General features: G+C 39.6%; 2 protein-coding genes across 3 annotated transcripts; both read right to left on the bottom strand.

Annotated features, from left to right (window-relative positions):
• Window positions 1-1,142: 1,142 nt before the first annotated feature.
• LOC146381325 (rap1 GTPase-GDP dissociation stimulator 1) lies at window positions 1,143-7,046 on the bottom strand. 2 transcript variants are annotated; one of them, XM_084937306.1, is made up of 5 exons: window positions 5,731-7,046; window positions 3,286-3,393; window positions 2,683-2,805; window positions 2,347-2,472; window positions 1,143-2,039 (listed from the first exon to the last, which is right to left on the bottom strand). In XM_084937306.1, the coding sequence occupies exons 1-5, from the start codon at window positions 5,822-5,824 to the stop codon at window positions 1,567-1,569; spliced, it is 924 nt and encodes a 307-aa protein (XP_084793432.1). In that variant the 5' UTR covers window positions 5,825-7,046; the 3' UTR covers window positions 1,143-1,566. The 2 variants fall into 2 exon arrangements, with proteins under 2 accessions (XP_084793432.1, XP_084793433.1); XM_084937307.1 differs by having other exon boundaries at window positions 2,683-3,116; window positions 3,286-5,837.
• A 107-nt stretch (window positions 7,047-7,153) lies between these two features.
• On the bottom strand, window positions 7,154-13,698 carry LOC146381324 (uncharacterized). The gene is made up of 5 exons (XM_084937305.1): window positions 13,591-13,698; window positions 11,499-12,163; window positions 9,071-9,271; window positions 8,835-8,964; window positions 7,154-8,726 (listed from the first exon to the last, which is right to left on the bottom strand). The coding sequence occupies exons 2-5, from the start codon at window positions 11,890-11,892 to the stop codon at window positions 8,255-8,257; spliced, it is 1,197 nt and encodes a 398-aa protein (XP_084793431.1). The 5' UTR covers window positions 11,893-12,163; window positions 13,591-13,698; the 3' UTR covers window positions 7,154-8,254.
• Between the last annotated feature and the right edge of the window lie 7,443 nt (window positions 13,699-21,141).

The raw sequence follows: 21,141 nt of genomic DNA, 5'->3' as shown, positions 1-21,141 counted from the left end.
TCCAGGAGCAGATGTAGTGTCCCTGTAGTTTGAAGCTAAAAGGGTGAAAATACAGGGTAGGTGATATGGTGCTGGAAATCCTGAATAACGTTGAAACAATGAACACATGGCAGAGTGGGTGAGAGAAAAAAGAAGAAAGCATAAATATGCAGGTGTTAGACATATCATCGTACTTACAAGAAACATGACCAGGATGCACGAATGGGGAAGAAAGTGTATTTAAGTGACTTTGAACATGGTGTGGTTGTTGGCACAAGACACACTCTCCCACATACTTCAGAAACTGCAGGTCTACTGGGATTTTCTGGCACTAGGGTTTACAGAGAATAGTCTGAAAAGATAAAACATCAAGTGAGCACCAATTCTCTTGCTGATAAGAGGTCAGAAGAGTGCCAGCTTATAGAAGCTGATAGAAGGGCAATATTAACTCAAATAACCACTTATTGCAACCAATTTGTGCAGAAGAGCATGACTGGAAGCACAGCTCTGAAGCAGATGGGCTTGAGCAGCAGAAGACCAAACCAGGTGTCACAGCTAACATGAAACTGAGACTATAATTCACACAAACTCACCAAAATTGAAGAGTAGGAATGAAGACTCAATTTGTGCTACGACATTTAATCGTAAGGTCAGAATGTGTCAGTAACATAAAAGCATGGATCCATCTTACCCTGCTTTGGCAGTTCAGATGTTATAATGGTGTGGTAAATATTTTCTCTGCATGTATTTGGAACCAACTGAGTATTGTTTAAACACGGTGGATGTGAAGCTGACAAATCTGCAGGAAGCGCATGATCGTGTTGATACGGACTCAGCACCTTGTTGAATCTGTGCCATGAAGAATTAAAGCATTTGTGAAGGCAACAAGAGGTCCAACCCAGTAATAGCAAGCTATAAATAATAAAGGGGCCAGTGAGTGTACATTTGTAAGAAAAAAAGAGAAAGAAACCCAGTTTATATATTTAAATGAAAAAAGGTCTGTTACTATCTCAATTTGCACATCTTAAAAATTTGCTAACAATGTTTCTGAACGTTCGTTATTCATGCTTGAAAATTACTTTAACAAAAATAATTGTGAAGTTTGACTTCAGTACAGACACTTACACACATAATTTTAAATTATTTTATTATTTAAAGCTTCCCAAAGATATCCAAACGTTCAAAGATTTAGCACAAAGTTGAATTAGCGATAACACATAACAACATTCTCAGTATTGCTGCCTTTGAATAGGAATTCACAATTATTTCAAGCACTTGTGAAATGATTCAACATGAAGAGCATCACTATAGAAAGTTTTAACGTAATGTGATTTATTTATTCTAATCCTTGATTCACTTATTGCCCAAATTTAAACAGCACAGTGTGACACTAACACAGCAGAATTGCCTAATCCGTGTCGTGATGCATGTAGTTGCAAAAGTTAGCACTTCTGAAAATACACATATAAATAAATAGTTCCTTGATTGAACCTTACAAAGTAGATGCAAACAACAAGAAGAAGAAATCAAAAAATTCTGATTAAAGTAAACAGGAAGAGTCCAGAGACATTTGTGTATTTCCAGATTTCAGAGGAAAGTGTGGAACACACGGGTCTTCAGACTTTTCGTCCGTGGAATATTCCTTGTAGAGAACTTGAGCAGCTTGTACAAATTTGAGCAGCTTCCAAAGCTGGAAAAGGGGGACCAGTGAGCAGTCCGTTTGTTCCCATGAAGGTTCCAGAAAGAGGACGAGCAGCGCTGGAAAACCTCGATGCTGACTGCGTACTGACCCGGCCCCCACTGAGACACTCGCACCAGAGTCACAGAAGAGTCAAAACCACAGGTGTGAGGAGAAACGCCGTGAAACACAGACTCCCCCGGCCTCACAGACACTCCTCTCTCCCACACCCTTCCGGCCTCCTCTGCTAATCCCATTCCACTGATGTTACAGAGGGCCTGAAGGCACACATCCCCCAGGGCCTCCTTATCAGGAAACTGGAGCAGGATGGCAACAAGACGAGGCACCGCACCTTGGCGTAGTAATAGTTGCTGCAGCTTAGCTGAAGGGGAAAGTGAGCACTGAATATTAAATCAATTTATTGAGCCAACTTTATTTATTTACTTTTACATGGGACTTGTTTTAAACAAATTTCCTCACAATGACAGATTTTTTGTAAATCAAACATTTAGCAGAAACCCTGTTGGCTGCTTTCTATTTTCCATAAAGAGAATGAATAAGATTGTATTTTCTATTTCAGTACTGTTTAACTCAAAAATAAATAAATCCAGGACATTTGATATATAGCATAAAGCAAATGTAAAATGCAGTGTTGAATTTGATAGAAGCTTCAGACTGTGTTAACTTACAGCTATCATAAGACATGCGTGAGACGGCCCTCGCTGCGTGGAAAAGCAACTCTTGGTCTGAACTGGTCAGGACCGACAACAAAGCCGCAACCAAGCCCGTGTCACCAAAACCTTTACGAATCACAGCTGATGGGAAGAAGAAACCTTGATAAAGTGTATTGATAAATAATATACAGTAAAGAAAGAAGACTTTGTACTAGACTAATAACACTTGAAGCAACAGAGAGAGAAAGCTTTTGGGTTCACCAGCAAACCTATAGATTAACATTATACTTTATTTGTATTAAATAATAAACTGTACATAGATAAAGAACAATATAAGCATTGATTACTTACATTCCCTGGCAAGTTCAGCCACTAGTTTTGCAGTCAGCACACTCAGAGGCCCTCTGCTTCTCAGGCTCAGAGCAAGGATTGGCAAGATCCCACTGATCACCACCTGCTCAGCAGCACCTTTCTCTGGACACAAGTGGAATTGCATATTTAAAAATAATTAATATTTTTGACACTACCAACACTTGTTGGATTCCCTTTATATAGCCTTAGAAGAGTTTGTCTCTTAAGAGACTGCATAGACTATATGTCAAGTCTGAATCTTGTAATCTGTTTTTTTGCGTGACCTCTCTGACGCTTAATTACCTCTGCCGCCTTCTTATCCTGCTGTTGACTTGCTGGGAGACACAAATATAGCTTAACCTCTTCTTAGTGCTTCCAACTGCCTTGTACATCTCGCTTCATGGGGCCATTTCTTATCAGTGTGGTTTTGCGGCCTACGATATAGGTGCTGTTAAATATTCCTACATGTTCGTATACATTGCATGCACCTGTGACATTAACCCCTCATTAGATGTACATCAAACACAAAAAACAAACAAAAGCCATCAAATATTTTATATTGCTTTGCATAGTGTTATACCTAAAGCAACTAAAGGAACTTACTCTTCTCCTTAATGCTGGCCATCACTGTGTTCAAATGGGGTTTAAGCTCATCTTCAATGAGCTCCACACCGAGGACTCTGATAGCGCCTAAGGCATTGTTTAAGTTGTCTGCAGGGGCAATCAGGAAAATGGAAATATTAAGAATTATAAAAAGATGGCATAAGAAATATGAATGTTACAAAGAGCTGGGCAGGGCATGAAACAAAGCATGACACAAGAGAAATAATGTTTTACTGCACTTTGAACAGTAAATATAAGGAACATGAAAAAGGTGCTCCTCGTGTAAAACCTCCACACACGAAATCTAGATGTCAGCTTCTTTCTTGTTTACATTCAACTGATCAGCATTTTTTTTAAGTACATGCTGAACCATGTAATCCTATGAGAAAAGCTCTTTGAAGCTAAACTTGTGCCCGGTGCTGCTTTGAGTCACATGTTTAGCAGTTATACTGTTTACTGTTTATTAGCATTCTGTTTGTTAATGCTGTTACACAGAAAGAGAAAGCCAAGGATTAACTTAAAGCAGGAGCGTCAAACTCATTTTACATCAAGGGGCAGACCAGTAAAACCACTGCCTACAGTAATGACCTAAAGATTACCTCCAATTGGTTCTGTCTTTCTTTACTTAGACAAAAAAAGTACAATTTAACAATATGTCTCAGCTTTTCTGCGTTATAAAGAAATGCTGCTGTAGTAAATGTTTTTTAAATCCATCAACAAGACTCACTGGGCGAGTAGTAATAATAAAAAAGCTTTTATTTTTCTAAAGTAATGGTTTATCTGTTACTTACTCTTACTTACGGTCTTTGTCAGTTAGAAGACAAAATAAATGTAAAATAAAAAGTAAAATAAATGAAAATACAGTTTGTGCTCTTCTTCTTTAAAATTTCTATATTTTTACAGAGTTATCCAATAGGCCAGACTGGACCATTTGGTGGGCCATAGGTTTGATATCCCAGACTTAAATAAATCAAGCACAACGATTAACTCTGAACAAGCAGTGTCTGCATGGTGATATTTGATAGCAAGAAATACACGTAGGTGAGATTTTGGATGCTAAACTACAAAGATGGACAATTTAAAAGTTAGAGCTAGATGGAAAGTTGTGGGACTGTGATTGGAGAAGGTTAGGGTCAGGTTTGTACCAGATGTACAGGATTCTAGTTAGACCAACAAAGATAGTGCAAAGTTAAAACGTATAAAACATTTTCCCTAGATACAAAAAAAGACATAAAAATGATGTTTAAAAAAAAAAAAAAGGTAAGCCAAGTATTAATAAGTAGGATGTATTATATATAAAATTCAGAGAATTAAGGTCAGTTTTGTAAGCTCTCATATATACAATGTCAAAAGTGTTACTGTGTTTTTGTAAAACTGTATGTAAAAGGATGTCTGGACAACTACTGAGGATCAGCATCAAAGCTTACTAATCATAAGAAGATACTCAATAATATAATATAAATCTTTCATAAGAAGAGGTCTGCCATCCTTACCGGTTATAGCCAAACAATTTGGATTTGAAGTTAGTTGAATTTACTAGACAACAGTCAAATTTGTAGAATACTAATATCCAACTGCACGACCTGCTGAACTTGCATTAAAGGTTTTGTTGTGTATATATACACTAGTATCGGTATATAGCCTGCATACACTTGTGCAAAGCAGAAAAAACAGAGTTAACGAAACAGTGCTGCAGTAGAAGCTTGGCACACCTCACTGCTAACTAATCAAATCTGATTTACACACTCTCTTCTGCTGTGGCCATCAGTTCATGTTTGGATACAAAAAACATTGTTTGTACAGAAAAGATGATCATTCACCAAGTATAAAGCTTCAGTTAGAGTGTTGCTCTTGTAACATAACTGTGATCAGACGCATTTCAGCTTTGCTCACACTGTGAAATCCATTTAAGTGAAGACGTAATGGAGTGAAGTTATCATGCACGTAAACTGTATTACCACGCAGCAGTGATGTAAATGGAAAGAAATGCTATTGTTGTTCATGGTTGTGCACTATGAAGCTCAGACTTGAGGATTGTGCAACTGTCACATTGCACAGGAATTAACAACAAAGACTGGTTGGACTGATGAAAACACATGTTGAAGAACCTAAAGGCTGAAAATAGCATTGCCAGTTAAAAATTGTTTTATGAACATTGGAATGGCCCTTTACGAATTCATAGAAACTACAGGAGAGCTTGTTGGTTTGAATCTTATCTTAGTTGTAAATACAAATAAAATAATTTCAAACAAGACAGCTAACATCTTGTTTACCTAAGTGCAGACAGTTTTATGTGAAGCACAAAAACAACAACCACCACCATGCAGGTGCTATTCCCTATTGTTAGTGTTGCAATCACAACATCAAAAGCCAATATCTACGATCTGTGACTTCTAACAATTTTCTTTAGTGTAACATATTCAGTCATGCCACTCTTCTACTCACCATTTGGTGTGTAAGGTTGCAGTCGACTGGATCTGTTTTTGTCCCTCTGGGAATGCATGTGTTTGTGTGAGAGGGGCACATTGGGGTGCCCCATTGTGCTCCGTGCTGCCGTCTCTGGACCAGTCGTACCTATCTTAAATCGACATGTTTCAAAATGCACAGCACTTTTTAAAAGCTGTCGTCTTTTTTCTTTTAGTGCCGTATGTTCGAGTCATTAGCTGCTGCTTGGAGGACCCCCTATTTCAACTTACACGTCCTTTTGACGACAGTGTATTTCATACCTCCCTGCACTGTTGCTTTTTTCCCCTCTATTTTCCTACAGGTCTATCTACTCTGGCTTCCTTGTGCTCCAGCTGACTCTGTGTTCCCTGTCAGAGTTAATCCTCACTAAAGCTGTTCTCTCTTCCACTCACTGTTTGTGGATGTGTGTGCGTGTGCACTGTTAAGGTATTAGCACTTGGCTGACTCTGCTGAGTGTATTTCTATACTCCCGTAATGCCTTTCACCTTCTATAAAAATCTAAGTCAAAACAGCACAGACATATGGACATCTGTTCTTGTATACAACCTTATTATTAGGCGTAATTTTTCCCCGTTGTGTCAGTTTGGATTAGAATTTAATCTGATGAGTTTATTACAACAACAGGTGAAACGCACCGAAAAGCAGTTATTCATCTGCTTATAAAACAAGATTCTTTTGAGAGGTTTGAGTATTTATGTGGGTTTGACTTTGGCTAGTACAGCTTTTCTAAATGTTGCTGCAGACAGCGCCCTCTGCCAATTTGCAAAAACTGCTTTTCTGGATTTCAAGGAACAGGGTGAAGAGTACAACAAACTGCATCTATGCAGGGTGAACCCTCCCCTGCCCTCCAGTGCCAGACACCACCGGATGGGACACGAAATAGGTCAGAGTTGAAATAGCCTCAAAATGGGGACCTACAAAAATGTTAAGCTGGTGGTTATAATTTTGTTTTCAATCTTTAATCCAACTCTGGCACTCCAATTCTTCTCTATTAACTGATTATTTTAAACTAGATTTATATCCTCCCATGTACAACCAAATCAGCTCAAGCAGTGGGGTGTCCATTAGTGTCTGGCACCATTGGTTGCAGGTATTTTGGGATGTAGGGTGGTGCCACCTCAATCTGATTGGATCAGATTGGGGTGAGTTGGTTGCTTTGGCTCTTTGATATTTTTCTGAGCAGTTTTTTCAGCAGTGGTGGGCATTAACCTGCTTACCCATCATCAAATGCAACTGCCATAGCAGTGAGGGGGTGGGTTCAGACAGCAAGGCTGTTTAAACAGGTAGGGTGGCAACACTCTAGGTTTCCCAGATGAACTTTAATATTGCAGCTGATAGGGGTATTTAAAGGCTCTGTCAGCTCCTGCTCCATTTATGAGATAACAAAAAGAACAGAAGACAATTCTTAAAACTAGATCATCCTGTTTTACTCAACTCAAGTAAAAACCTCTATTTCCAGTATTCTAGTACAGACGTGAAAATCTAAGGAATAAATACAACATTAAAACAGGAGACAATGTACCACAAGCCAAAAAAATATAATCTACATTTGATATTATCCATGTACCAGATGTTCTGTTGACTGAAAAAATAATGTATGATTGGATTCTAACTGATACCAAGAAACAAAACCTGTTACTGAAGCAGCAAATTATCAATTTAAAAAGATATCTGGAGATTTTGGAAAATGCACTTATTGGCTTTCTTGCAAAGGCTGAGATGAGATGACTGACACCACAGCTGTATCAGGTACACAGTAAACATGCAGCAGTTTCACCAGATTGCCTAACTTAGCACAGAAAGTGGAAACAGTTTTTAAAAAGTCCATCCAAATGAAACAAAACATAAGGTTAAAGCCATATTTCATTTACTTTGCTTTAATAAAAAACAACAAAAACAAACTATTGCACAGAGTGCCATGAAAACTTTGTCTTGTCACACTTGTTTTTGTGCATGGATTGAACAAATAATAGAGGGGGTTGTTAAATCCTATTGTGCCCATTTTCAGCTATAGTATTTCTTATTTCATGACTACTACAACAGCTTTAAAGAATTCACAGCTATCCTACCTTTGTCTTGAGTTTCTGCTCTTTGCAAACACAAGGTTTTAACAGAAGGTGGGTGCAAAATATTCAGTGCTTTAGAGTGGCTGATGCCTGAGCTTTACTTGTAAATATGCTGACCTCTTTATTTTAAACTTTGGGCATGTTAAATATGCACCTTTGAAACTAAATACATATTTAAAAAAAAGCCATCAAGCCTGTGTGTATTTCCAGCCTTACTGATAAGGTAGGTTAACCAGCTGTGGCTCTGACTACATATTACAACTTTCTGGAAGAAAGTGAATAGCTCCTTAAAGCCTGACACCAATATGTAACATGTTGTGATGATTTTGCGCTCATTACAGTGGGGAGCTTAATTTACCCCGACCTCTGTCCGATCGCTGAGAATCAGTTTGAACAGCACTATGATTGGGTCTTTATACTTATCATGTGAGCAAGTGTCAAACAGGTCCAACTGAACCGAGGCCGCTGGATACAGTCTCGTAACCTACAGAGACCAGAGTGAGGACATTACTCTCCACACCATCTGGCTTGCATGGCTCTGCCTGGGTCTCCACAGGTCCAGAAGCTACAGTTTCCTGTCTGATCTTCTTCTTGGCTCTGATTCGACCTTTGGCTTTTGAAATGAGCTTTCCTTGTTCTTTTTCCCCTCCAGACACCTTATGAAGCTTCTCATTGTCCATCGAGCGAGCTTTGCGGTGGCGTCTGCGGACACGGCGCATTTGTGGACCTGAGTCGGCCGGGTCAGATGCTGCGACACCAGACAGGATGCGAATCTGCTGTTCAATTACCATAATAATCATGTCCAGTGCAACATCAAGCATTCCAAGACCGAGGCCATGAGTGACGTTGTCGAATGCACCACTGTTGACCGGGTCCCTAAAACACTTTCTCATATCCTCAAGATGGTTCCTAGGAGAAAAAGGGAAAGTGTTAATGTAAACTGGTCGCTTAATTATGTTTTATTTTCACAAGCACAGTAACTACGTTATACAGGACGCACAGTAATGAAAGACATACTTTGTTTCAATAATTTTGGACCAGTGTTGAACTGTATTTGTCTCTGGGATAAGCTGCTTTGCCATGTTGCCATAGTCAATGTAGTCATGGGCAAAATCCTTCATATCGTCACACAGAGCTCTGGTGTCACCTAAAAAATAAATTAACCAAATAAGCAGCCGAGTCTTTCAAACTCATTATCAATTCCAAACATGGCTTTACACACACGCCACCCCACACACACACACACCTCTAACCTTCAGTGAGTTTGGAGAAGGACGAGGATACAGAGGTAGTTGTGCTTGGCGTGAGGCCGAGTACATTAAGTGACTCCAGGAGTGTTTTCTTGCTGGCTGGTCCTCTGCTGACCCGAGTGTACGCTGCCAAAGACCGCAGGGACATCTTTTCTGGAGCCTGCAGACGCCTTTTAATTTCATCATATGAGATGAGATATTTCCCTGAAATTAGAGCAAAACAGAGGGACATAAATCAGCACAGCAGGGTTAGAATGAAACAGCATCTGATCAAATCTGAACAGAGAAATTGTTTTTTTAACATCTAACATTTTAAAAAACTGTAAGGGCTAGAATCAAGGAGACAGATTATACATTTGCTGAATAAATGACTTCAGGGAGTTGTGGCAAATAGAAAGCACAGCCTCTTTGAATTCTAAAGTTTTACATATCAGGATATAGGAAAAATGCTCTGATCCTTAGAGTGTCTTAAAAAATAAGCAAGCTCTTAGTTTTTCTCTGGGAATTAACAGTATAACTATTATTAAACCTGACCATTATTAAGTGTGAGCACCTGTATAAAAGCAGATGTTTTGGGAGTTTGATGGTCTGGAGCATTCAGGTGCACGGTAACACAATGCTAAGAAGGAAAGACCTCAGCAACGGTCTTAGAGAAGCAATTGTTAATGTCCATGGAAAGGGTTACAAGGCCATTTTTAAACGGAGCAATCAAAGAGTCAACCATAAAATCAGAGGCGAGGTTATCTGCAAAGCAGCCAAGGCCCAAGCACAGGGGCGAATCTATAGAATGGCCCAAAGTCCTTAGACCTTAACCAAACTAAAATGGTGTGGACCTTAAGAGAGCTGTGCATAAACAATGACCTGCAGACTTTAGTCAACTAAGCAAAGTTGTAAAGAAGGATAGGTCAGAAGGCAGAAGTAGGGCTGGGCGATATGGCTTAAAATCCATATCGCGGTATAATTTGAAGCATGTGCGGTAACTATATATCGCGATATATTATTTTCTTCTGTATAACGTATTTTACACACTATAAGGAGCACTTAACATCTTTTAATTTTCTCAAAAATTGACAGTGTGCCTTATGTATGAATTCTGGTTGTGCTTACTGACCTTGAACCGATTTTATGTGGTACACGGCGTGCAGAAATCTGTCAAAAATGTTTTAGTACGACTTTGGTAAGCTATGAAGGCGCACCGCTTGATGGATTGCCAGAGAATTACGGCTGCCGTAGTCAGGAGCCTTGCGGAGTAATCTGGGTCCAAAACTCCGTCTAATTCAGGTCCAAAGGCAAACGAACACTGTGGCATTACTGAGAGTTAAACACTGTCTAAATTCTTTCATCTTTAATAAAATAATCAGCGTTGCTGCTTTATCAGGTGTAACAATTAAGTTTAACATCCAGGCATCCATGAAAACAGAATGTATTAAATTCAACGGAGTGAGAAGTTAGCAGGAAGTTAGCTCGCTAGTTTCCACCTAAACATGATATAGCATGTTCTGACTGAGAGATTAATGAAAAAATTAAAACGTCCAACATAAATGAAGACAGAAAAGTAAACAGCAGTGACTTTTGTAGGGTTACTGAAATTGGACTAGCTGGTATATAATGATGTCCTACGTGATCGTTAGCATAACATTAGCACAGTAAAGCTGAAGGATGAACGCTAACTTTTTTCCACTCGATAAAAGTTAACGTGAGGGTTTCTGGTGGTTAGGGACAAATGCAATTGCATGGTAGGATGCTGTCAACGGACCAAACTTCAGTCAGGAGAACAACTGAGATAATCCATCCACAATACAAGGTTAGTTATTAATATACTGCAACAACATGGGAATAGAGCAGCTGCGAGAGAATTCAGCATTAATGAATCAATGGTATGTAAGTGGAGGAAGCGCAGTAATTTGCAGATGATGTTGTTTGCAGCAGCTGCAATGCTTTCGACCAAAACAGGCGCAGCTCGATGACACCATCAACATGCGCTATCGCGGTAGAGGGATATAGTCAAAATCTCTACCGTTGGCCAAATTTATATCGTTTCTACCGTATACCTTTTCTACTGCCCACCCCTAGTCAGAAGTCCTCCATAATGATACCGGAGGCTGAAAGTCACACAGTAAACAATTATTTCAAATTATTGCTGCTAAATGTAGCTCTATAAGCTACTGAATCATAGGGTATACTTAGTTTTTCCACTGCTTCAGTATTTTGTTTTAGTTTTTGTTAACACTTAACACAATCTTTCATTTGTATTATTTACATTGTTTTAAGAACTGGTAGGGACTTATTGTTCTGATATGCAAAACCTAAAACTGACAGTGTACTTTCTTTTTACGTTACTTTGCAAAATTTTCACTGCACTGTAGTTTACTTGGAGCCATAAGATTGAAAAACATTCAGATAGTGTGATTTCAAACAACTGGCTACTTACGAGCTTTTGATCCTTTCATGTTGGGATCCAGGAGTGATGAAACCTCAGCAAATGCGATCTGGCTAGCGGACTCTGTATTTTCGCTTGAGCTTTGTGGGAGATCCTGATTCGCAGGTAAATTCTCAGTCTGGACTGGGGCAGAAACCTGCATCAGAGGCTGAATATGAGGCTGTATGGTGTTCATTTCCATCTGGTTCTGGTCTAGTGGAGGCTGACCTTGTGCCTGAGGGAGGACTAATGTGCTTTCAGCTAAACCCTGTAGACCCATACTCCCTTGTGGAGCACTTCCATTTTGCTCTGAAGACACCTGAAATATGCCCATAACTGGCTTTACAACTGTGAAAACCATGTTCCCCTGGTTATCCAGGCTCACCATTCGGGCAGATGGGTCCATGTCTTTGTTGAAATATTACCTTGCTAACTGCAGCAGAAGGAGAAGAGGCTTTAATTGTCAATTCAGATTGCCCTAGAGGCCCATGTAGTGTTACAGTATACTCTTATGGGCTTAAATGGTTATAGTTAAAGCTGACCTTACAAAACGGGAACATATGCCAGCTGACTCCCTTATCGTTCAGGTAAAACCTAAACTTTTACTTTTCCCTTGTTTTGTCCTGCTGTGTGACACTTGTATTCACTCATGGCAACAATACAGCAGAAATGCCATTCTGTAGATAAGAAGAAAAAGATAAATTAGGACATATTAGTCTGTCAGTAAATAGGATAACGTACATTTGCTGCAGTCCACAGAGTTAAATGTACAGGTGAGATGTATTCAAATGACATTTGAATTATTCAAAAAGCAGGAAATGTTCATAATAAATGAAGACTTCTATTGTCATAAAACAAACAAAAACCAACTCAATGAACTGCATTATTACATGTTTCCAATTTTTTTCTGAATCACAGAAACAGTTTCATTTGTCAGTGTATTTTAGGAAAGTGTTGGAAATAACCTGGTTATATCAAAACTATCAAGCCAAATAATTGTTCAAGACATGTATTAGAAAATTGATTAATGATTGAAATATTCTGAGTGCGGGAGATACAAATGACCTCCAAATTTCCTGGTTTTAGTTTCTTACATGTGATACTGGTTATGTTATTTTTGAATTTGATAAAAAATATCAGATTTTTAGAGACCCTGGAAAATCACAATACCACTTCCAAAGTGCTATAGATGCATATACAGTCACCAGCCACTTCATTAGGTACACCTGAGCAACTGCTTGAAGAATGAAGGCAGCTCTGAAGAGAAAAGGGGCTCCAACCCGGTACTAGACCTAATAATACAGAGGCTAATGAGTATATATGTGAATCTAGAGATCTGGGACACAAGGAGACGATTCAGAGAAAAAAGGAGACAATAAGAGAAAAAACAATGCTCTCCTACGTCCAACCATCAACTTGAGTGTGGAAGATGTGGAACATAAATGATTAAAGGATGAATAAAATGTAAAAAATCTCAGCCCTGTGGCTTCACGTACAGTTTAGCAACTGAAAGGACTGCATCATCAGCACGTGCTACACCTTACAACGTCACCTTACGGCAGCCAAGTGATGGTGCAAGTTAGAGGTCACAGCTCGGCTGCTTTGTGAGAGGAGTCAAATTAAAACATCCGTATTTTAGCTCAAAGAGCTAATATGTTTCTGTTCAAGATTACGTAAAACAATTAAACTCATAAGAGCTTTGAAAGGCAGGAACAATCGAGATGAATAAGTTTGAGTCTCGCGCCCACTCGCACGGATGGCCAGCGTTGATGTGCAAACAAGTTTTTTTTTTAAGTAACATAAAAAAGTAAAGTTTACTTCAGAAAGTTTAGAAGAAGTTAAAAACAACTGATACTTGATGTAGCAACCGCGCCTGACTTTTAAAGCTACCAGCTAAAGACGCCAATTTCATCAACGCGTCCGCGTTTAAAGTGTCGAACATTCATCATGGCTGCCTTGCTCCCACTGTGTTTCTCTGTGGGGCGAGCCTGAAACGTTACACAAAGCTGGCGAAACCGAGGCGGACCTTTGCGTTTCTGGACGGGACACACCAAATTGACAAGCCCTAACCTTGGGTGCAACTAGTGACGGCAGTCCCACTCACCGAAATGCCTTCTAGTTTTTCCTAAAAGGACACTGATCCTAGAACGGTCCGCGTCGAAGCCAGCGACATTTTCCCTTCTTCTCTGCAGTTTCTTCAGCGGGTTGCAAATCAGCTGTGTCCACTACCGCCCAGGAGCCGTAATCCCCTCTCTCATTGGTCAACTCACACATCAATCACACAACAAGCGAGTTATTATTGGGCAAGAATGTAGTCAGTAGCCCACAGGGGGCGGTATTTCCGACTCGCTTTTTTTCTTTGATCAAATACACATGTATGAAGATGTATTTGTTTTCTTCTTTTAAAATGTAATTCTACCACAAAACTATTTAGTAAAATATAGAAGACCAGGAGTTTTTATAATAATCTACTTTCTTTTAATCTGGACGATATATTCAGTTCTCTGCTTTTAGCTGGAAGCAGAAGTTTTGACAGTATAATAGGTTAGTTAGCGGATTTTCCCCCAGTTTTATTACAGGTTGAACCATACATGAATATATGATGGTTAAATAATATCCAAATATAGAGACACATCCTTCAGCATAGTGTTGCTTGGTCATGACTCAGTGAAAAACATATTCTCCAGTTGTTACACTGTGTGTGTGTCTGTGTGTGTGTGTGTGTGTGTGTGTGTGTGTGTGTGTGTGTGTGTGTGTGTGTGTGTGTGTAATGGCTACAGTTTTAGGGTATGGCGAAATTATAAGATACACATAAGCATCTGAGAAAAAAAACAATAAAACAAGTATACATAATATTACCAATTTAAAAAGATTATAATACTTTTTTTTTTTAAACGGAATTATAAATACAAAATCAATTAAAATCGCCCGCATTTTCCAGGGGATACATGCAAAGACTGGATTAACACTGGAGTATAAAAATAAAACGTGATTACACAAGAAAAAAAATACCTTACTGCAATTTAAATGGTCAACCATGGCCTTCGCGCCCCCCCTACTGGACGTATGTGAATATTACACAAGATAGACGAGTGTTACAGATGTTACAGACTTTGCAGGCAAAGTAAACGCACAACAAAAACTTTGTTTTTTGGATACTTTGGTTAAATTTATTTAGGTACAAATAAAAAAAATGTACAAAATAAAGAATAGAAAGTTGCAATTATGAAAACAATATGAATGAAAAAATAATAATGGAAAAGGTAACAGTTAAATAATTAATTGAAGCAGCCAGGTAATTTGCAAAAAACATTGTGTGGTACTATCCTGTGTATCTACACAACCATGACACTTAAAGAGTATTGTGGGTAAGAAAAGGCAGAGACCTTTAAGTTTGAAGAGCACAATGATCAAGATGATTAAGTTTTCTTTTTTCTTAAATTTCAGGGTGTCAGGTTGAAACAAACTCACTACGAAAAACATTGATGTTGAAACCTTTTTACTGCAGGCCATTACTCTTTTTTTTGTTTTTAAACATCGCCATTTGTGTAATATTGTCTCCTTCTAATCTTTTGTCCCATATCCATACTTTCCCTTGGATTCTTTTTTTTTTTTTTGACACTTTTTATTTGTTTAGGAACATTTTTATGCAACAAGATAAAAGAAAAAACAGAAACAGTATGAGGTCATGGGAAGATAACATACGTCCATACATACATCTGCACATCCACACATACATACGTCAGCAAGTCTGACGTATGTATGACTATGCATTAAAGGGTGCTGCCACAAGCTGTAAAGTCCAGCCATTTTCTCCATCGTCTCCTTCCCAAATCTCCCTGCAGTCGCAGAGTGAAAGTCATACATTCCATCAATTTGACGTCTTCCACTATAGAGGTAAAAAGTGTTACAGTGGGAGGATCTCTACAGAGCCAGCGTTTTGTTATGGCCTTCTTCGCAGAAGCCAAGAGAACTTTCAGAAGATAAACATCATCTGCAACCAAATCGTCTGTAAAATATCCCAGATACAATGAGGTAAATGTACAAGACACGTGGAATCCCAACACCTCTGTAATTATCTTTACAACTTCCGACCAGAAGGGTCGTATGAGTGGGCATTACCAGAATATATGACCGTAATCAGCCTTGTCTTCCCCACAATTCCTCCAGCAAAACGCAGGTGTAGCACTGAATTTAGACTTCTGTTTAGGCGTTATGAAATAGCGTATAATGTTCTTCCAGCAGAAGTCCCGCCACATGTTGGAGTTAGTTGTGGCAAACTGTGTCTCCCAGATCCGTGCCCACCCATCTTCTGTAATCACAATGTCCATTTCTTTTTCCCATTTCTGCTTTATGTAAATCGTTGAGTTCCCTTTGAGCTTAGTCATACACTTGTACAATTTACTTATCAAGGCTCTGTTACTCCCAGAGTCATAAGCATCAATGAAAATATTAACAATCGAGAAGTCTCCACAGACACAGCTCTTTAGTCTTTTGCCAATATAGTCACGGAGTTGCAAGTATCGAAAAAAGTCTTGTTTCTCGAGGTCGTAAGTCTTGCATAGGGTATCAAAAGCTATAATTTTAGATTTTACAATAACCGAACACCCAGCAGTGATTCCATGCCACACCCATTGCTTAAATCTACTATCGTGGGAAGCAGGTATAAAATCAGGGTCATACGCTGGCCACCTCAGAAGTTTTATCTCTTCCTGGAGTTGTGCCTGCTTGACCACTCCCCTCCATATTTTTAATGTAAAAGTGACCCAGTGGCTGGGCGTCAAGGTATCGTCCAAATCAGAAGCTGCGTGACCAAGTCTAGACTGGATTGGCGTGTCCGAGAGAGACATCTCAATCGTCTTCCACCTCGCACAAAAAGATGGATTACACCAACACACCAAGGACCTCAGCTGAGCAGATAAGTAGTAATCCCTTAATGAAGGTAGAGCCAAGCCCCCTTTTTCTTTCGGCAACTGCAAAGTAGAGAACTTCACCCTTGGTCTTTTGTTAAGCCAAATGAATCTCGAAATCTGCTTATTCCATTCCCTGAATTGCTTCTCTGGAATTTGAATAGGTAAAGCAAGAAAAAGAGAGTAGTTTGGGAAGAATACTCATTTTAATTATCTGTATCCTGTTGCCGAGGTCGAGAGGGAGCAAGGCCCAAATGTTGAGATCGCTATATATTTCTCTATTAATACGACTGTAATTAATATCATATAGTTGTGTCAGCTCTCTAGGCAGAAACACTCCTAAATATTTGATAGCAGTCGCCTCCCAATTAAACTTGAATTTTGACAATAGTGTCTGGTCTGGAGAAAAATTAAATGTCAGAACTTGAGTTTTTTTGACATTAAGAACATACCCTGAATACAGGCCATATGTTTCCAACATCCCCATTAACACTGGTATACCTGAGCTGGGATCTGTGATTGTCACCAAGACATCTGCATATAAACACACCTTGTACTCGTCCCTTCCTATTACAATCCCTTTCAACGATGTTTCCTGACGTATAGCCTGGGCTAGAGGTTCGATAAACAAGTTGAAGAGGTAGGGGCTTGCTGGACACCCCTGTCTACATCCTCGTTCTAAAAAAATAGTATCGGAGAGGCTACCGTTAATTTTTATTCTGGCAGTAGGGAGAGAATAAAGAGCTTGGAAAGATTTTATAAACTCGCTACAGAAACCAAATCTTTTCATCACTAGGAAGAGGAAGTCCCAATTCACTGAATCATATGCTTTTTCAGCATCTAAGCTAAGAATAACTGAGCTTTTTTTCTTATTAATAATGTGTTCGATGATGTGTAAAGCTCGCCTAATATTATCGTGGGTTTGTCTATTTTTCAAGAAACCAGTTTGGTCTTCATCAATCAAAGAAGGCATTACAGCATCCATTCTTCGCACCAAAATAGTTGTGTATAGTTTATAATCTGAGTTCAGGACACTTATCGGCCTATAAAATTTGAAGTTTAGTCTATCCTGTCCCCCCTTTGGCAAAACAGATATGAAGGCCTCCTTCCAAGAGGGAGGTACCACACCTCCTTTCAAAATATAATTAAAACTAGTTTCCAACAAGGGAAGAAGGCTTTCCCTCATGGTTTTGTACCATTCGGCAGGGAGCCCGTCGGTACCTGGTGATTTATTGGATTTAAGGCTGGAAATAGCTTTATTTATTTCTTCCCGAGATATTAAGGACGTTAACTTACTATTTGCCTCTCGACCAATCGTAGGCAGGTCTAAGGAATTCAAAAAGTCAGTTATCTTATTTACATCACCCTGAGTAGATTGACTATATAACGATTTGTAATACATTTCAAACGCTTTTTGAATTTTATCCAGGTCAGTTACAACATTGTTACCAACCGGGTCTCTAATCTTATAAATATTATTTTCAGCTTGCTGTTTTCTAATCCGCCACGCTAACTGCTTCGCCGCCTTAGGCCCCGCCTCATAATACCTCCGTTTCATAAATCTTATGTTTTTCTCTACTTCTTCGCTCAATATCTTATCTATCTCCTGCTTAATCTGTCTGATCTGGTGGGTTACTGTAGTATTTTTATCCTTCAGACCTGACTGTTCCAAGGCCATTAATCTATCATGCAGTTGTAACAATTCTTGTGACTTTTTCTTTTTAAGCATGGTCGACCACGCAATTATTTTTCCTCTGAGGACAGCTTTGGCTTCATCCCACACAATACTGTGATTTGTCTCTCCATTATCATTGTCCTGCAGGTACAAGTTAAGATCGGCTGTCATTTGTTTCACAAAGGCGGGGTCATTTAACATACCGGTATTTAGTCTCCACAAAGTTGTCTTCCGTGTCCCATCCAAGTGAAATGTTATATAAATTCCACTGTGATCAGAGAAATCTCTTGGACCTATTCTGCAATCTTTTATCCTGTGTAAATCCCTATTAAACATAAAACAGTAATCTATCCTCGAATACACTAAGTGTCGAGCAGAGTAAAAAGTGAATCCTGACGCTGACCCATGGATAGATCGCCACACATCAATAAGTCCTAATTCCGTTAACATTCCTTTAACTCGTTTCCCTCCAGATGTGCTTTTCCTGTCCCTATTATTTGAGTCTAATCGGGGGTTTAACAGTAAATTAAAATCTCCTGCACAAATAAGAGTTCCCACCGTTTCCTTAGAGATCAAATCAAATATCTTCTTAAAGAAGCTTGCGTTGCTTCCTGGGGGTGCATAGACATTTAACAGTGTGACCGCCTTATTCTCTATTCTACCTTTTACTAAAACAAACCTACCTTCCTTATCACTTATATTAGATATATGTTCAAATTTTATTTTATTTGAGATAAGGATAGCTACTCCTCGTTTTTTCCCGGCCCTATACGATGAATAGAATGTATGTCTGAAACCCATCTTTTTTAATTTCTCATGTTCTGCATTGTCTAGATGAGTTTCTTGCCAATATGCCAAATCTACTGACTCCTTTTTCAATTTGGCAATTAATTTGCTTCTTTTAATAGGGCTATTCAGGCCATTTACATTTAGTGACAGCATTTTATAGAAATTATAAGCCATCAAGTGGATATGTGGAATACAACATAATCAACCCAGACCTCAGAACATCACAACCAGAACTCACTGAACAGCAAACACACCAAACATTAACAAGAGCTTCCAATACAAAGGATATAAGAGTGTCCTTTGACATTGAGGGGACTGGCCACAAGGTGGGGCCCCTCATCCGACAAGAGGGGAGTGACCGGCTTCCGGTTTATGTGACTATGGCGTAGGTCGCACCGAGCGCAGCTCCTGCAGAGTCTAGTTATTATCTAGCATTTTCAGGCACATTTTGACGGGTTTTTTTTTTTTTTGTATAGTTCCGAGACAAGACTGTTTTTGCTTTTTGTGTTTAGAATGTCGCGTAAGGTTAATAAGAGCGCAAGCACCTCTCAGCCGAACTTGCGGCCTGCTGCTAACACTGCATCCCCGCCTCGTGGTAAAACTTCGCCACTGCCTGGGTCACCCGACACGCCGCTCGTCGATACGGAAAAGTTCACGAAGGCTGAACTCCTCTCTGAACTTCGTGAAGAAATTTCAGCACTGTTTAAAAAGAAACTGACGGCAGTGTTTGCGGAGAATCTCACGTCTATCAGGTCCGACATACAGCAACTAAAAACGGACCTTTCCTCAGATATAACTACCATGCGGCAGGAATTCGCTGGCCTCAGAAGCACAGTTACGGAGATGGAACAGTCTCTCTCCACATGCACGGATGATATTGTCCACCTCCAAGCCAAAGTGGATGCGATGTCAAAGGAGTTGGCCAAATTGGAGAATAAGTGCGAGGATTTGGAGTCCAGGTCTCGCCGCAATAATATACGCATTGTTGGTGTGCCAGAGGAGAACGTCCTGTCTGCTACAGATGTGTCCGTGCTGTTGATGGAGGCATTTCAGCTTGGGAAGGAGCCGCTTGTAGACAGAGTCCACCGAACTTTGGCCCCCAAACCTAACACCGGTGAACGTCCCCGCGCTATGGTTGTGAAGCTGCACTATTACGCGGACTGTGCTAGGATTCTCCAGAAGGCCAGGGAGCTGCAGAGGGTACAGATAAATAATATGACCATTTCTGTGTTCCCCGACCACACCGCTAAGACAGCGCGGGCCCGTGCGGCTTTCAATGAGGTCCGTCGCCAGCTTCGCGGCATCCAGGGAGTCCGATTTGGGATCCTCTATCCGGCAAGGCTACGGATCACTTATCAAGGAATGCAGCGCGACTTCGTCTCGCCAGATGAGGCCAAGGAATATATTAAGACAATAACCACGCGATAAAAAATATAGCGGGACAATGTTTGTTTGTTTGAAATAGCGAATGATCCAAATCCAAACATCATTGTGGTAAGCTAAGTTTGTTACTCTGCCAAACACTTGTTTTGTTTTACCTGTCTAATAGTAAAATATAATTGGGTTATTTTTATTTTATTTGTGCCTTTTAATCTATTGAGAAATGACTCTGTTGGAGCTTTGGTTTGACACGGTTCGTTTCGTAGTCGGGAGCGTTTTTGTTCAGATTGCTCCGGGTGGGAGCGTGCACTGCTGTCTCCATCGTTTGGGGATGGGGGCTTTTGCTGTGCAGGGGGGAGGCGGAGGGTGTGTTTGACGTGTTATTATTATTATTATTTTTATTCTGAAGCTGTACTTCTGTTGTTGTGGGTTTGCGTTGTGTGTTTGTGTGAGTGTGTTTTTCCCACTTGTTCTTTTTTTGGGGGTGAAGAAATAAGTATTTTCTCTTTTATCTTTCTGCAATGATCAGCACTTCAGGTCAGTCCTTAGGCAATAGTGGTGTTAGATTTTTAACTTGGAATGTTAAAGGTATGAATAGCCCAATTAAACGATCTAAAATATTCTCGCATCTTAAACGTTTAAAGAGTGATGTAATGTTTTTGCAAGAGACCCATTTGCGAAATCGGGATCATCTTAGGCTCAGGTGCCCATGGGTGGGACATACTTTCCATTCAATGTTTAATTCAAAAGCCAGGGGGGTGGCGATCTTAATAAAAAGAAGGGTACAGTTTACGACCTCTGAGATTAAAGCTGACAAAAACGGGAGATATTTGGTTGTTGTAGGCACCATGTACAATGTACCCGTCCTCTTAGTCAATGTGTATGTGCCAAATTTTGATAA

This window comes from Perissodus microlepis, chromosome 8, assembly GCF_051167445.1.
Source record: "Perissodus microlepis isolate ML-2025 ecotype Zambia chromosome 8, ASM5116744v1, whole genome shotgun sequence".
NCBI classification, from domain to species: domain Eukaryota; kingdom Metazoa; phylum Chordata; class Actinopteri; order Cichliformes; family Cichlidae; genus Perissodus; species Perissodus microlepis.
The sequence above is the reverse complement of the archived record's forward strand: the minus strand, read 5'-3'. Positions and strand labels throughout refer to the sequence as shown.

Bases quoted from the DNA above. Each gene is read 5' to 3' on its own strand.
- LOC146381325 (XM_084937306.1), bottom strand. From the start codon at position 5,824: ATGGGGCACCCCAATGTGCCCCTCTCACACAAACACATGCATTCCCAG. The intron at 3,394-5,730 runs GTGAGTAGAAGA...TTGCCCCTGCAG, and splicing joins GCAACCTTACACACCAAATG to ACAACTTAAACAATGCCTTA. The intron at 2,040-2,346 runs GTAAGTTAACAC...TTTCCCCTTCAG, and splicing joins ACGCATGTCTTATGATAGCT to CTAAGCTGCAGCAACTATTA.
- LOC146381324 (XM_084937305.1), bottom strand. From the start codon at position 11,892: ATGGACCCATCTGCCCGAATGGTGAGCCTGGATAACCAGGGGAACATG. The intron at 9,272-11,498 runs GTAAGTAGCCAG...CTCTAATTTCAG, and splicing joins CATGAAAGGATCAAAAGCTC to GGAAATATCTCATCTCATAT. The intron at 8,727-8,834 runs GTATGTCTTTCA...TTTTTCTCCTAG, and splicing joins TCCAAAATTATTGAAACAAA to GAACCATCTTGAGGATATGA.